Here is a 17,934-nt window from a genome sequence, read left to right as displayed (position 1 = left end):
TTCTATCTGAATTCACGCATTGATAACACGTTTGCAAATGGTATTCCGTGGGATACGCAGACTCGGACTGCAACTCCGCGATCCCCGGTAGGAACCCGGGGCCGTGCTCCCCCCCAGTCCCTGCTCGGAGTTCAGCGCCCGGAGCTCGAGGCTGCCCGCCTTCAGTGCCCCGCACGTCCCGACTCGCGAGGCCCGGGCTCCTTCCCGGACGCCCCCAGGGTGGCCCCCCCCCCGCGGCGGCCCCGCGGCCCCGCGGCCCCGCGGCCCCAACCCTGCTGCACGCCCAGGCTGCGGCGCAGGACCCTCCCGCCCGGGACTACACTTCCCGGCGGCCCGGGACCGGGGCTGAACGCTCGGCTGAAATTTGAGAACCGCCAGGATTGTGGTCGCGAGGGCGGAACCGCCGGGGTCCCGGAGGAGCCCTGCTTGGCTGGGGGGGGGGCGGCCCTCTGCTGGTCCCGCGCTCGGAGCGCGGCTCCCCGGCTTTGAACTGCGGTGCTTAGCGGGCTCTGGGCATCTCCCAGTTTGGGGCGAGCACTGTTGCCCACGGGTCAGCTTCGGGGTCTCGGGACATCCGGGGGAGGACCGCCCCGCGCTTTCCCAAGCTGTGGGCTACAGACCTCAGGAGCCTCCACGGCCCACAGCCCGTTCTTAGTCCGCAGCAGCCACCCATTGCTACCCGGCCCCGTCGGCTCCCCCAGGTCCCCGCAGGATGCCCGGGCACTGGGTCCCCCGCACTGAGCTTCCCTGAAGGCGGGGAGGCGACTGGAGGAGAAGCCCGCGGGCTGGGTGTCTGCTTGCCTGGACTACATTTCCCCGACGGCTCCGCGGCGGTGCCGTTCACAGCCCGAGTGGGTGGCTCGGGGCGCCGAGGGTCGCAGGGTTGGGGCGGGTTCGATCAGACGGGAGTGCAAGGAACCCGGAGGGGGGCGTGGGGTCAGGGCTGTCGCGGCCGTCCGGTGCCCCGCTGGGCGGAAAGCCCGAGCGACACTCCCCCCCGCCCCCCCCACGTGGACCGTGAGCCCCGGGCCCGCGGGAAGGCGGTGGGCGCGCTCTCCCCGCGGGACCCTGCGGCCGGGGCGGGACCCTGCGGCCGGGGCGTGAGGACCCCCGCGGCGGCGCGGCGCCGTCCCCGCCTTCGGGCCGAGCCGGGAGGCGCCCGGAGCGCGGGCGGTGGGTGGGGTCTGGGCGCCGCCCTGCGACCCCGCTGCCTTTCGGCGGCGGCTCCGGTTACACTCGGGGGGAGCGCCGCGGAGACTGCCGAGCCGCCGCCATTCGCTCTGCGGCGCCGCGGGCGGGCTGTCCGCCGCTCTGAGGGTTCGTAGAGCGTGGGCCTCGGGGCTCCTCCTACTTAGGCTTCTTGTTCCTTCCCCTGGTCGCGGGGGATCCAGTCCCACAGAGGTGCCCCCAGCCTGGAAGACAGGGTGCGGTGGGCGCCCCGGCAGACGGACCCACTTAGGCTGCCTTGGAGCCCCGGATCTGGCTCGGAAGAACCCCGAGTCAGGCTGCTCGGGGGGGGGGGGCAGCCGCCGGCGGGGACTGCCCCCCAGGACCCCCCAGGACCCCGCCTGGACCCCCGGCCAGCTGCTGCCTTGTGGCGATGGGAGGGGATGGTGGAGCTGCGGGCTCCCTTGGTTTGGGCTCCCTCTTAGTGCCTGGGGAGGGGCAGGATTTGTTCTGACGGGAACCAGGAGGCACTGTCGTCTCCTAGTTTCTTAATCTCTTTCCACATTTTTTTCTGCTCTTAAGAATCCAGGACCGAAGAGCAGCTGTGCGTCAGAAGTCATGGCGGAGGTAAGTTGTATGTGGCACTTTTCTTCTTGGAAAGGGCTTCTTGGTTTTCAGAACACTATCCTGTTTCAGGAGTCTATCGAAAAGATTTACTGTAGTGATTTGGAAAAAAGAGAAGAGAGGAGGAAACCACATTTATGGAGAGTTTTCCTAAACCAGGCAGGAGCCTAAACCAGGACTCTGATCTAGACTTTTCACTTCCCTGGATTTTGTTCATTCCCATAAACGGCCTTGACAGAATGTGCCGCGGGGATTGGGCAGGGAAGCTGACCAGCAGGATAACGTTACTTACTTCCATCTCACTCTTTGTTGTCCCCTCCAGGGTCACATGCAATAACCTATCTTCTTCCAAATTTTTAATAGCCTGGGATGCCTGCCTGCCCTCTTCAATTCTAGATATTTTGTTCTGCAAGATAGAAATAACCTAATTGTTCTCTAACTAATGATTATGGTAATATAGGATTCTCGGAAACATTTCAAAACTTGAGAAGCTTATTAAGAAAGTTTGTCATTCATGGTCCAGTCATCTACAGATAGCCACTATTAATATTTTCAAATTATTATTATTTTAATCCTCACCAGAGGATATATATTTTTAAAATATATATATATACTTTTCTGTTGATTTCAGAGAGAGGAAGGGAGAGAGAGAGAGATGGAAACATCAATGATGAGAGAGCCATCAATTGGCTGGCTGCCTCCCGCACGCTGCCACCGGGGATTGAGCCCGCAGCCCAGGCATGTGCCCTGACCGGGAATTGAACCGAGATCTACTGGATCATAGGAGGCCAGGCAGGGGGTATTTTTTCCATTGATTTTTTTTTTTTTTTTTTAGAGTGGGAGGGAGGGAGATGATGATAGATAGATGATTGATAGATGATAGATAGATAGATAGATAGATAGATAGATAGATAGATAGATAGATAGATAGATAGATGATATATAGATAGATGATATATATATATATAGATAGATAGATAGATAGATAGATGATAGATAGATAGATAGATAGATAGATGATAGATAGATAGATGATAGATAGATAGATAGATAGATCCTGGTTGACTCCCCCAGGGCACTCTAATTGGGAATTGAACTTGCAACCCTTCAGTGCACAGGCCAATACTCTAACCACTGAGCCACACTGGCCAGGGATATTTTCAAATTGTTTTGTCTGTGCATATGTTTAAGTATGTCATTTTGTTTTCAGAATGGGATTACTCATAGAAGCAACTAACTTTTGCGTTTGCTTTAAGCCACTTGTAGATTGACATTCTTTATATGTGTTATCTTATTGAATCCATATAATAACCATGAGACAGGTCTGACTATATTTCATTAATTCTATGATGTACTTTTTGACATCATGATAGGTTTTACAAGGTCTGGCAGTTACACTTTCATTGATGGCATTTTTTCTTTCTTTCCTGGTTTATAAAGTAATGGTGGCTTTACAATCAATGGCATCTCAGAGTTGATGAAATTTGCTAATATTTGAAGTTGACAGATGAGGAAATAGATTCTGTTAAGTCACTTGTCCCAAAATTATAAATTAATGATACAACTGGGATTTCTGAATTGCTTACTGATTTCCTTTCCCCAGTTGTCAAAGAGCACTATCTTTCTTGGTTTATTTTGAACAAGTTTACACGTCAAGCATATTTTCCTCTTTGTCATTTATAAGTTGTTTTAGGAATATTTTTTCACAATCTATTTTGTGCGTGTTTTTAGATTCAGAGTTTTCAAAAAATGTTCTCTTCCCTTTATGCCGTTGCAAAAGGTCTTCCCTACTATAACAATAGGAAAGTCATCCATATTTTCCTAAAGTACTGTTTTCTTTTGTCCATACAATTTAATCTTTAAGGTATCTGGTGTGAGATATGATCAAAGAATGAGCGCTGTCAAATTCCTAACTTGGGGTGTTTATTTAGGCTTTTTCCTGTGACTTTCGCATAAACTATTTTAAAGAATGACATACTATTCATAGTGTTCTCGGGTTTTTTTTTTCTTAGACGTTTCTGAGTGTGGCTCTTCATTAATGCTGGCCAGTCAGTTTTCAAGAATTCCACTCTCTCTAAAGACTAAGCAATAGTCTTTGTATTCTGGATTTGTCTGTTTCTTCCTTTCTTCTTGACTTGTCTTCTGAATTCCGTGAGAACTTGTTGAATTCCTCTTCCCATTCCTTGACTGTCCATTCCGCCCCCCTCCTCCTCCCCTCAGATGGTTATGTTCTTTCTCTGTATAAATGTGAGGCTATATACTGTTAGGAAAGGGTAGAGTCTTACCCCATTTTTACAGCTTATTAGTTCTGTGACCATGGGCTTCCTTGTAACATCCTCTGCATAATGTGTCCTACAAAGTTTGTGGACTAGGATGGAAATGGAAACTCACCTCAGTGTGAACTTTCAATTGGCAACCTGGGGGTCCCCCAACTCCTACCTCCCGATCTTCCCAGCAGTCAGTGAGGTGCCAGATGTCATTGTTTCTGCCTCCTTTGCGCCCTACGGCCTCCCTCGTTGTCTGTGTGCCAGATCAGACCTTCCTGGGAGTAGATAATGGGAGTAGATAACGCATTGACCTTGTACTGGCTCTGCTTTTACTTCTCACCAATAAAATAGTCTAGTCGTGTGACTTCTTTTACTCAGTGAACCCGTGACTTTCAGGGTAACGTGCTGTTTCCCATTCATTATATATTTCTCTGCATATGTATTTGTATCCATCGCGTATATATACTAAAAAGCACAGTGTATTTACTAAAGCACCGATCCTAGTTAGTATTGGAGTAAAGCGGTGAGTGAGAATATTTTTATTCCTGCCAGGATGACCTGTCATTTAAGACCCGCCTGTCTGGCCCCTTTGGGCTTCTCTAGCATCACTTCTAGACAGATTCCTCTCCCAGAACCCCTCACCAGTTACCCCAGTTAACTGCCTGCTTCTCAGACATGCAGGATGCAGTCAGTCTCTGCCTCCAGCTTACTCTGTTCACTGGACTTGGGAATGCTGTTGAGATTGTTTTTGTTTATGGGAATCCTTTTCTGGACCCCAGCTAATCTTCTGCATGTGACATGAAGCTTTTACATGCCCCTTAACCCAAGTAAGTCACTCAGTTCCCATAGCAAGATTCTTCTATTTGTAATAGGAACTAATTTATCCTGCTTAAAACCCTTCCCTTGTGAAAACAAGTCTAAACATCTCGGGATCTGAGCCTTCTTTTCAGCCTCATCTCTCTATGCTCTCTCTCATTCGCTGGTAGTTTCTAGAATACACAGTGCTCTCTCTTGCCTTTGTTGCACAAGAAATACAAGAGGGGTACTTATGCCACAGCACCGTTTGCTCTGGGTTCTATGAAGCCTGCATCAGTCTCCTAATTATCCTCAGTGACTCCAACTACATTCCTGTGTTCTGCATCTGTCACAGTTCTTACACACTGTATTGTAACTGTGTTTTTAAAACTACTTTTATTAAATATTGACTGTTAGAAAATGTGTAAGGTCTGATGAATGACGGAGCACTCATATTTAAGAGGTAGAACGTTAATTATTGTTAAAAAACAAATAAACAAACTAAAACATGTACCAGGAGTTCTCCCTGTCCAAACAATCCCCTTCTTCATCCCTCAGAGGTAACTGTTCTGAGTTTCATGTTTTCATTCCCTTGCTTTTGTTTACAGTTCTTAACTATATGCATTTATTTTTATTTTAAAATTCGATGTGAATAAAATCATACTGTTTGAAATCCTCTGCTACTTTATTACTTGTCTCTCAATGTATATTGAGATTCATTCACATCGTGAATTTATCCTACTGTATAGCCATTTATGGTGTAAATATATCTTTTTTCTTATATATTCATGTGGATGTTCTTGAACTGGTTTCTTGGTATCATCTTCAAGGATTCCTCTAAGTCTATAACTAGAAATAGAGTTGTTGGGTCATAGGCCATATGCATCGTCAGTCTTTCTGGTCCTGCCCAGTTGTTCTGCAGTGTTTATACCCATTTAGAAATCCTGTTACTTCGTCTCCTTGTCAACACTTGGTGTTGTCAGGCTTTTACATTTTCACCCATTTGGTGGGTATGAATTGATACATTATTCTGGTTTTAAACTTGCATATTTCAGTACTAAATGAGGTCGAGCCCTCTTTCACGCGAAGGCCCAGACGGGGCTCTTTGCTTTCCGGGCTCCTGCCATGGGCTGGCATCCACAGGCATAGAGCGGAGCTTTCGGGGCAGTGCCTGAAGAGAAACTTTAAACTTACTTAGGAGAGGATTAAAATTAAGATGTAGAGTATTCCCATCCATTTAAGAGAGGCTCAGCCTGTCTCACTTTCTCTTCTCTGAAATATTATTTCATGTCATTTTCTAATTCTTTTGTTGAGTTTTATATTTCCAGTTTTTCATTCCCTTTAATGCTTTCAAGGCACTTCTTAAATATTGGGGCTTGTCATCCTTTGTCAGTTATGTTGCTGTACATGCACCATGTCTTTGGGGAGCCTCTGATGGCTGAGGAGGGCAGCATCTAAGGGATCGGAGAACCAGGGTCTGCCCAGGGCAGGTTGGCACAGGCCCTCTGGGCTCGGGTGAGCTCCTGGTGGCGAGGAAGTTGCTCCTTCTAAATACATTATGTACTCCCTGGAGTGCGGGGAAGGCAAAGGTTTGTTATTCTCCCTTGAATTGGGAAAGAAAGAGACTCTGTATATGTGTGTGTCTGTGTCTGTTTGTGAGTGTGAGAGAGAGGGGGGGTAGAAAGAGAGAAAAAGGTTGGAATGGGGAGGGAAAAATCATTCTCAGTCCTCTGGGGACTCTGAGGTCAGTCTGGTGACTCAGGGCTGCTTTCGCTTCTCTCTCCTTTGTCTTCTCAAGTTCTGCATCTCTCGGATGAACCCAGGACATAAGTGATCTGCTTTTCAACCCTACAAGCCATTATGTATGTGAATTAATATCTCTTCTGCCCTTCATTGAACGCATGCTTTGTTTTGGAAGATTTGGACAGTGGGTTTCTTTTTCCTGAAAACTCCTGCTTCCCTGAGCCCCACAAGGAACTTGCTCCCCAGTTCTTCCCATTCCAGTGAATGATGCTACCAAAGGCCGCTGTCTTATAGCATCCCTCTGTTCTTTGACAAGTGTTAAGATATTCATTTTGCAAACTACTTAGCATTCCCTAAGTGCATATCCTTCCACCAGGAGTACTGATGGAGTGGGAAAACCAACCCCTGCTGGAGACTATGTACCTCATTTGTTAGAGCTCTGATTTACTGAAGTGGAGGTGAGCGGTTAAGTGGGGTCCCATGTTGCAGACTTGAGTTTTCCAATTAGACAAGAAGGTAATTGATGTTGATTTGTTGCAGTCTCGGTATTTGTCCATATCTCAAGCTCTCCGAGCTTTTTAGGACTCGGGGACATATGTCAGATTGAGTGTATGGAGTTATATTCCAAGGAATTGATGCCCGGAGACACCAATAAGTGAGTCCATTTTGAACTTATGTAGTGTCTGTTCTTCTTGGGTCACATCAATGTGAGTCTGGATCTCCCTTCATCAGTTCTGGTAGCTCAGAAACAAGGGGAGTATAGTTAGGGATCATTTATGGTAATAGGAACAATATAGCCAGATATGTAAATTGTTGAGGAGTAATGACTCTCATAACTGCAGAAGAACCTTAGAGAACTTGTCCAGCCTAGTTCCCCGAAGTAATAACACGGAATACACAAGATGGGGTGGCATACCGCCGGTAAAACTGATGTCTGTTTTAGAATTTTTGGTGACGTGGAAAAATGATTAGGATTTAATATTCTGGGATATTTATGAGCCCAAGTGTTTAAGATATTATTAAGTCACTAAGTTATATTTAAATTCTATTTTCAGAAGTAGAAATTTCATAAGATATTTTTGAATGATTCAGACTTTAAAAACTTCGTTGGGAGAAAGGGAAAGAGATGATCACAAGTGTTATGTGCTGAACATAGAGCGTGCTGTGTACTTCAGTGTAGAGTTTTTTTAAAATTGGGCAACACCAATTATATGGCCTTTGTTCATCCCCAGACCTGCGTGGATAATGAGAGAGGATCATGCCAAGACATACTAAACATGCAGGCATGTTCAATAATGATGTTTGTACCGAGAGTTATATGTGCTCTGGTCACTTTTGCTCCCACACCAACCCATCCATGTTGAAGGGTCCAGCATAGCCCGTTTTCCCAACAGTCTTCCCTTTCTGAACTGCTTTCTGCATTTTCTTTTATTCTGCTATAAAGATTTTGTCCATTAATTTCACAAATATTATATTTACTTGCGGTTTCAGGACTTGACGTTCAAAGATGTGGCCATTTTCTTCTGTCAAAACGAGTGGGAATGCTTGCACCCTGCTCAGAAGGATTTGTACCGAGATACAATGTTGGAGAATTATAACAACCTGATCTCACTGGGTGAGTTTACCTGCCCCTCAAAATCCAGAAGAGGCCTTCTGGAATTTGTATGTTCTTTGTTATCAATTTCTTGTGAATGCTTTTTCAAGTGCCTGGCTGAATTAATGATTCTTGTCTACCAAAGAACAGTTGTTTCTTGTGAAGTTAAAAATTGGCCACCCCTTTTTGCAATTTTATCTTTTTCATTCCTCTGATCTTCACCCTTAAACGACTTACTCTTTCTCGATAGTCATGAATTGACTTTAATTCTGGGACACCCACAACATAACTTCGGCCCTTTTTTTTTTTAACCCGCGCAGGACTTTCTGATTCTAAGCCAGATGTGATCTCCTTATTGGAGCAGGGGAAGGAGCCCTGGATTGTTGAAAGTGAGGAGACAAAAGAGTGGTGCCCAGGTGAGTGATGGTGACTCGTGTGGTGAAGGCCATGGCAGCTGGGACATCCAGCTGGGCTATGAGAAGGCAGCATTCTGAGATGTTGGGAGGAAAGCTCCATGAAAGGTCTGAGGTCTGGAAAAGAAAGTAAGGATGTTTCAGCATGAGGCCTCAGGGTTTTACTTCACTTCATACTCTCTTGCTGTCTTTCCTCATATTTCCCTCTGATTTCAAGAGGGAGGTGCCTTCCTCCTTCCCAGGAGACAATCATTTTCCCTATGCTTTGGGACCAGTTTTGTCTTTACTTATTAAATTTTATTTTATTATTTTTTTAATCCCCACCCAAGGATTCTTTTTATTGTTGATTTGAGAGAGAGAGAAAGGGAAAGGGAGAGAGACAGAAACATCAATGTGAGAGAGCAACATTGATTGGTTGCCTCCCCTACGCACCCAGACTGGGGATCGAACCTGCAACCTGGGTATGCGCCCTGACCGGGAATCAAACCCTCGACCCTCCAGTGCCGTGCACCACACGGCAATCCACTAAGCCACACTGGCCAAGGCTAACCTGACATTTTAAAGCAGCTCTATTGAGATATAATTCACTTACTGTAAAATTCATTTATTTAAAGTACAGTTCATTGATTTTTAGTTTATTCACAGAGTTCTGAAACTGGCACAATATAACTGTAGAACATTTCTGTCACCCAAATGAAACCTCATACCTGTTAGTAGTCACTCCCCACACCCAGACCTAGGTAACCACCAATCTACTTATAATCCTCTTTATTTCAGTAAGGTTGGTAGTGATATCTCCCCTTTCTTTCCTGGTTTTAGTATGGGTCTTCTCTCTTTTTTTCTTGGTCAAGCTAGCTAAAGGTTTGTTGGTTTTGTTGATTTTTTCAAAGAATCAACTTACAGTTACATTGATTTTTTCTGTTTTTCTTTATCTATTTTGATCATTTCTCCTCTATTCTTTATTATTTCCTTCTGGTATCTTTGGTTTTAGTTTTCTCTCTTTTATCTAGTTCCTTAAAGGGTGAAATTAGTTTATTGATTTGAGATCTTTCTTGTTTTGTTTCGTTTTTAAATATAGACATTTTAAGCTGTTAATTTCCCTTTAAGACCTGCTTTAACTGTATTCCATGTTTTGGTATGTTGAGTTTTCCTTTCGTCCAACTCAAAAGTATTTTCCAATTTCTTTTGTGATTTCTCCTTTGACCCTTTAGTTATTTAAGAGTATGCTGTTTTCTCTTTCCTTGTTGATCTTCTGGCTAGTTGATCTATACGTCATTGAAAGTAGAGCATTGAATTGTCGAATTGCCTGTTTTTCTCTTCATTTCTGTTAGTGTTTGCTTCATGGATTTTGGGGCTCTGTAATTAGGTGCATGTATGCTTGTGACTTATAATTTCCTGAGATTGCCCCTCTTATTATAAAATGTCCTTTTTTGTCTCTATTACAATTTTTGTCTGATAATAGTATAGCTATTGAAGCTCACTTTTGGTTAGTCTTTGCATGGTATATCTTTTTCCATTCTTTTCTTTTAATCTTTTTGTATCCTGAATTTAGTATGTCTCTTGTAGATAGCATGTACTTGGATCATGCTTTTTAATACATCCTGTCTATATCTGCCATCTGTTTGAATATTTAATATTTTTACATTTAATGTAATTATTTTATTTATTTATTTTTTTTAATATATCTTTATTGATTACAGAGAGAGGAAAGGAGTGGGAGAGAGAGAGAGAGAAACATCAATGATGAGAATCATTGATCGAGCCCACAACCCGGGCATGTGCCCTGACCGGGAATCAAACCCCGATCGCCTGGATCCTAGGTCGACGCTCAACTGCTGAGCCACGCCCGGCCAGGCTAATGTAATTATTGATAGAGTGGGATTTGTGTCTGACATGGTATTTGTTTTCTACATATGTTATTTTTGTTTTACACTTTATTCTTCCATTACTATAACTTATGTCAAATAGACATTTTCTAGAGTCCCATTTTAGTTTTAAGATTGTTTCTTTTACTACTGTTTTTAGAGTTATTTTCTTAGTAGTTGCCCTGAAAATTTCAATTATATCTTATCTTAAAACAATTTAGTTTGGATTAATACTAATTTAACTTTAATCTTATTTAAAAAATTATGTTCTAATATACTCCTGTTCCCTCCTTTTCTTCTTTGTACTATTGTCATCATACAAATTACACTTTAATACATTATAAGTAAATATTGGTAAGCAGAATAATGACTCCCCTAAAGATACCCACATCCTAATCCCTGGAACCTGTGAATATGTTGCCCTTATAAGGCAAAGAGAAATTAAGATTGTGAATCAGCTGGCCTTAAATTAGGGAGATTATCTTAGATTATTCATGTGGGCTCAATGCAATCACAAGAGTCCTTGAAAGAATCAGAGGTATGGTAAGAAATGCATAGAGAGATGCAATATGCTGACTTTGAAGTTGGTGGAAGGCAGGGCCATGATATGCTAAGGAATGAGCAGTGTTTAGGAGTTGGAAAAGGCAAGAAAATAGATTCTTCCTTAGAGCCTACAGAAGGAACACAGTCTTGCTGCAAACACATTTATTTTAACCTATCAAACCTTCAGACTTCTGACCTTCAGAGCTGTAAGATAATAAATTTGGGTTATTTTAAGCCACTATGTTTATGGTAATATGTTATATCAGAAATAGGAAACTAGTATACCATCAACACATTTTTATAATTATTGTTTTATGTAGTTATCTCTTAAATCAAATAGAAGAAGCAGAGTTACAAACAAAAAATACTTTTATATAGTCTTATATTTTCCTACATAGTTACTTGTAATAGTGCTCTTTATTTCTCTGTGGATTCAAATTTTCTTTTGTCTTTTTATTTCAGTCTAAACAACTCCCTTTAGTATTTCTTGTAGGGCAGATCTGCTAGTGATAAAATTGCTTTGTTTTAAAAATATTCTGAGAATATCTTAATTTCTCTTTTATTTATAAAGGATAGTTTGCTGGATATAAAATTCTTGACTGACAGCCCTTTTTCCTAATACCAAACATGTCACTTAACTGCTTTATGTTCTCATGGTTTCTGTTGATAAAGCAGCTGCCAGTCTTACTGAGGGTCCTGTATGTAGGATAAGTTACTTCTCTCTTGATGCTTTCAAGATTTTGTCTTTGACTTTCATCAGTTGACTATGATGTGTGTAGGTCTTAATCAAGTTTATTCCAAGTTTACAGCAAAGTTTATTCAACTTGGAGTTTGTTCAACCTCTTAGATATGTATATTAATGCTTTTTAATCAAGATTTGGGAAATTGTTGGAAATTATTTCTTCAAATGTATTTTTACCCCTTTCCTGTTCTCATTCAAGTACTCTCTTTGTGCATATATTTCTACACTTGACAATATTCCTCAGGTCTCAGAGGCTCTGTTTTTGTTTTATGTTCCTTTCTGTACCACTGACTAGATAGTCTCTCTATTTGCCTATCTTCATTTTTGACAAAGGAGGCACAAGCGTACAATGGAGTAAAGATAGTCTCTTCGGTAAATGGTATTGGGATAATTGGACATGCAAAAAAAATGAAACTAGATCACAAGCTTACACCATACAAAAGAATAAACTCAACATCAAAAAAGACTTAAATGTGAGTCATGAAACCATAAAAATCCTAGAAGAAACCATAGGCAGCAAAATCTCAGACATCTCTTGTAGCAATATGTTTGCTGATACATCTCCTAAGGCAAGAGAAACAAAGGAAAAGTTAAATGGGACTACATCAAAATAAAAAGCTTCTGGATAGCAAAAAACCATCAATAAAATGAAAAGGGATCTCACTTTGTGGGAGAACATATTTGCCAATGATACATCTGATAAGGGGTTAATTTCTAAAATATATAAAGAACTCATACAACGTAACGAAAGACAACCCATTTAAAAAATGGGCAAAGGACCTAAATTGATACTTCTCCAAAGAATAACTTCTTTCCCCCACCCTGTTTTTTTAAAATTGCAATGCAATGTTAATAGCTATTTATTTGCTATTTTTAATTTGTCATTTCTACCTTAGAACTTTCCTTTTTCCTGCAACATGAAATAAAACATCTCTGTTTTCTTTCTTGTAATCTTACAGATTGGGAGTCCAGAAGAGAAACCAGGAATTTATCTCCAAAGGAAAGCAGTTATGAAATTAAATCATTGCAACCAGAGATAACAAAAAGACTTATGAACTCTAACCTTGAGTGCACTAGGGTTGGAGATAATAGTGAAATCAAATGCTACTTGGAGAAACAACAGGATGGACATTTCAGACCAGTGATAATAACCTCTGAAGAAACATCTGCTTCTATTCAGTGCACAGTTAACAGAGTACCTCAGAATATTCATAGTGGAGTGAAATCATGTGAGTACAAGGAATGTAAGGAACCTTACAGGTACCAATCATACCACCTTCAACATGAAAGTAGCCATAATAAGGAAAAAAGCTCTACATGTGGAGAATGTGGGAAAGCCTGTAATAGTAAATCAGACTTGATTAAGCATCAGAGAATTCATGAAAGAAAGAAAAGTAATGAAAATGAGAAATGTGCCTTCACTCGTGGCTCTGAAAGTACTAAACCTCAGAGCACTAATGCTGGTGAGAAAGCTCATAAATGTAAGGAATGTGGGAAAGCCTTTCATTCTAGCTCACAGCTTATGAAACATCAAAGGATTCATATTGGTGAGAAACCCTATAAATGTAAGGAATGTGAGAAGGCCTTTCCATCTACCGCACAACTTAATTTACATCAGAGAATTCATACAGATGAGAAATACTATGAATGTAAGGAATGTGGAAAAGCCTTCACCCGTCCCTCACACCTTTTACGACATCAGAGAATCCATACTGGTGAGAAACCCCATAAATGTAAGGAATGTGGGAAAGCTTTTCGTTATGACACACAACTTAGTCTTCATCAATTAATTCATACTGGTGAAAGGCGCTATGAGTGTAAGGAATGTGGAAAGGCATATAGTTGTGCCTCACAACTGAGTCTCCATCAGAGGATTCATACTGGTGAGAAACCTCATAAGTGTAAGGAGTGTGGGAAAGGTTTTATCTCTGACTCACATCTTATTCGACATCAGAGTGTTCACACTGGTGAGAAGCCCTATAAATGTAAGGAATGTGGGAAGGCCTTTCGGCGTGGCGCAGAGCTTACTCGACACCAGAGAGCTCACGCTGGTGAGAAGCCCTATAAATGTAGGGACTGTGGAATGGCCTTTACTTGTAGCACAGAACTTATTCGACATCAAAAAATTCACACTGGTGAGAGACCCCATAAATGTAAGGAATGTGGGAAGGCTTTTATTCGAAGGTCAGAACTAACTTACCACGAGAGAAGTCATAATGGTGAAAAGCCCTATGAGTGTAAGGAGTGTGGGAAGGCCTTTGGTCGTGGCTCAGAACTCAGTCGACACCAGAAAATTCACACTGGTGAGAAACCTTATGAATGTAAGCAATGTGGGAAGGCCTTTATTCGTGGCTCACACCTTAGTAAACATCAAAAAATTCATACACGACAGAGGAATGAATGAAGACACATGGGAAGGTTCAGAATTTAATTGACATCTGCAGTTCATACTAGTAACAGAAACAAACAAAACCCCTGTGGTTATAAGGAATGTGGGAAAGCATTTGAGGATAATAACTTGATATCAGAGTTTATACTGTGGATGTAAAGTCTTTATTTAAAGGCCGGAATTTATTGAGCATTTGTTACTGATGAGAGACCTTATTAATGTTAGGAATTGGGAGGGTTTATTTGTGTTTCAAAATTCATTTGATATCAGAGTTCAGTTGGTGAAAAAGTGAAAAACTCCATGAATGTAAGGAAAGTGGGAAGGCTTAGAATGGCGGCAAGTGTGTTAGAGACATTATTAGTCATTCAGACCTTTCTCAACATCGGCTTCATTAGCCCTTAGGGGAAATGGCATCTATATGGGACACCAATTTGCTTTGGCTAACAAGTTATTCATCTGATAAGTCATACTTAAGGAAGGCTATATTAATATTAAAATTATAGCAAATTAGTTTATCCTGCCCGAATCTTGTTCATATATGCAAAGTCATTCTCCAAAGGTAACTTGAACTGAACAGGAATGGAAGAGTTAGCCAATATTTAGCCTTTATTTGCCTTCACCACCATAACTCGTTTCCTATAGGGCAAGTTATTTTGTCTAAATTTTCTCATTTATAAATTAGTAATATTAGCACAGCAGTTCTTAGCATTGTGAAGATTAAATGTTATATCCTATAGAATAGTGTCTGGATTGTTTTGAAAGTCTGTTAGATAAGAGCTGCCTTTATTATTAATTTTTAAAATTTTCATAATTATGTATTATTAGAGATTATACTAGAGGAACTCTTGGGTTCAGTGACTATATGAACATCTTATGTCATGTCTGTCTTTTTTAAAAGAATATATATTTTTATTGATTTCAGAAAGGAAGGGAGAGGGAGAGAGAGAGAGAGAAACATCAATGATAAGTCATTGATCGGCTGCCTCCTGTACACCTCCTGCTGGGGATCGAGCCCGCAACCCAGGCATGTGCCCTGACTGGGAATCGAACCTCGATCTCCTGGATCAAAGGTTGATGCTCAACCACTGAGCCTTGCTGTCCGGGCACATCATGTCTTTATTGAATGTTAGATAATTCCTTCTGTGGGAAAATTTAAAATGGAAACTTTTATCATAGCCTGCCTTTTTGTCCTATCAGGGGATTCCTAATGTAAAGAGCCTTAATAGAATAAAGGTGGGTAGCTGCGAGGTCAGGGTGAAGACCTGGATGATGTATTAAAACCTTTCAAAAAAAATGACATAGGGTATACCCTCTGACTTCTGTTCTCGTGAATTAGAAAATAACAAAGCCTTAGTCAAAATCCATTTTTTCTATAAGGAAATTGAAAAGATACCCGTATAAATGTTTATATTAAGAAGAAAATCAAGGCAAATTATCATTAGTATTGAATGACAAAGAGAAGATTACATGCTGAAATTTGTAGGATATACCAAAGCTATATTTGAGGAAAATTAACTTTCAATATGTGTAGAAAACGGGAAATTAAGGCCAGGATTCATTCTCACTTAACTGTACTTTGGTGAACTCCCTGTTCCTAGGAGGTTCCCAGTAACCATTGTTGGCCAAAGGAATGCGAGAGAGAATGAATAAGCATTTGACACTAGTATGTTGAAAAGTCCTAACAAAATAAATGTAGAGCCTAAAAAAAGAAAAATCCTTGAAAACATTTTTTGAAATGAAAAACATTGTACCCTAAAAAGAAAAAAACTCATGAATGAGAGAGGATATGTAACTACAAAAGTAGAGATTGAAAGAAATAAGGCAGTATTACTGTGGCTGACGTTGTTGGTTGCCTGCTCATTGGCATTAACTACTCCCTTTGCCAAGATTACCTGCCACCACTTAGGTCTAGGTGCCAGACGCTTGCTCACCAACTTGCTTTGCATCTAGGCATGTATGGAACAGCCCTGGCCATAGAAGAGCTGAGCAAAAGTCTGTGAGTGAGTTTCAGTTAAATTTTCTTTCCTAACAAAAGAGGAGGAAATGGTCGCCTTGTATATAGGATGCATGTCTATATGTCTCTGTGTTACCTGGAATGGTGGCCATTTTGCAACCAGAGGGGCGAAAGACTGAGACTGGCACAGGGGATACATCGGAATTACCTGTGTCCTTGAAACAATTCAGAACTGCCTTGTTCCTGGACTTGTGTGAAATAAGAAACACTGTGCTTATCTGTTATAAGTTTATCCTCAACTTTTTATAATATACCTGAGTCCTGGGAAAAATATTTTTATAAATATATACACACATGTATTTATTCAACTTCATTTAGTAAGATGAAACTGTTTATATTCATCTTTTTATAGTATAACAAATTGTGGAAAAGCACTATTTTCTTAAATATTTTTTAAACATATAAATGCATACCTCAGACACATTACAGGTTTGGTTTCAGACCACCACAATATAGTGAGAATGGCATTAAAGTGAGTCATAATCTTTTTGCTTTTGGAGAGTCTTGCCTTCAATTTGTAAAAAACGCAACATCTGTGACGTGCAATAAAGCAAACCACAATATGCCTCTCTCTATATATACATATTCAACTGTGATTTGTTAAGATGTAGGAAATGTGTGTTTATAGAGTATATTTTATTTCAGTTTTTTGCAGTGTGTTGGTTATATTCAGCTTTTTACAGTTGTGTGAAATCCTAGAAAAGTATTATTTTCCTGAATAAAGAACCAAGAAAAAACCGATTAAAGAACTACACCATTGCTATTTTATTCCTCTCGTACCAGAGTATCTTACAGACAAAATCTTCTAAGTCTTCAATATATAAAGAGTCACAGTTATGAGGCTAGCATAACCCTGTGACCAAATGTGGATATGGACAGCATCCAAATCAGCTATAAAAAATAACCTGTTGTACTCCTGGTATATGACCAGTCCAATTAAAATACCAAGCAAATCTAGCAGCCTCTTAGAAAAATTATAGGATTTTTAAAATCCAGAATAAAGTGACTTGACTTTTCCGATTATTTGAAAATGTAATATGTGAATATGGTGTTTACACACTGAAAACTTGACACTAAAATAACTTACCACTAAAAGTAGTAAACAAGAAACTTACAGCATATACATACTCAACTACTGTGAAATCACTGCAGTTGCCCACTTATACCCCATGATCATTAGACATCCTCAACATATGGAATAAACATCTAGCAGATTCCACTTTTGCACTGCACCTCAGAAAATAATACGTATTTTAATTAAGTTTAATGTAAACATGTATTAAGTGAGTCATAGTTAAATATCAGGCTCATTAGTGAACAATTTATAACAAAATTTCAATCTTTTTAAAAAATATGTCTTTATTGATTTCAGAGAGAGGAAGGGAGAGGGAGAGAGGGAGAAACATCAATGATGAGAGTCATTGACCCGCTGCCTCCTGACACCCCACACTGGGGATGGAGCCCGCCACCCGGGCATGTGCCCTGACCAGGAATCAAACTGCGATCTCCTGGATCCTAGGTGGATGCTCAACTGCTGAGCCACGCCTAGCTGGGCTCAATCTTTTTTTAAAAGGGAGAAATGATTACTAAATTCTGTCATATTATTTACAATAGCTAAGATACAGAAGAACCCAAGTGCCATCAATAAATGAGTGGATTAAAAAAGCTGTAACATATACATACAATGGAATATTACTGGGCCATGAAAAATCTTACCATTTGTGACAGCATGGATGGACCTAGCAGGTATTATGCTAAGTAAAGTAAGTCAGTCAGAG

The 17,934-nt window shown here is 41.1% G+C and overlaps 1 protein-coding gene across 1 annotated transcript; it reads left to right on the top strand.

The window, feature by feature from the left end:
* Positions 1–1,146: 1,146 nt before the first annotated feature.
* On the top strand, positions 1,147–16,908 carry LOC308547485 (uncharacterized protein). Its single transcript, XM_081117946.1, has 5 exons — positions 1,147–1,317; positions 1,750–1,794; positions 8,088–8,211; positions 8,511–8,606; positions 12,713–16,908. Exons 2-5 carry the CDS (start codon positions 1,786–1,788, stop codon positions 14,155–14,157), a joined length of 1,674 nt encoding a protein of 557 aa, XP_080974072.1. The 5' UTR covers positions 1,147–1,317; positions 1,750–1,785; the 3' UTR covers positions 14,158–16,908.
* Positions 16,909–17,934: the final 1,026 nt, after the last annotated feature.

Source organism: Miniopterus schreibersii (genome assembly GCF_964146895.1).
Source record: "Miniopterus schreibersii genome assembly, chromosome: 18".
Lineage (NCBI taxonomy): Eukaryota > Metazoa > Chordata > Mammalia > Chiroptera > Miniopteridae > Miniopterus > Miniopterus schreibersii.
This window is presented reverse-complemented; position numbering and strand designations above follow the sequence as displayed.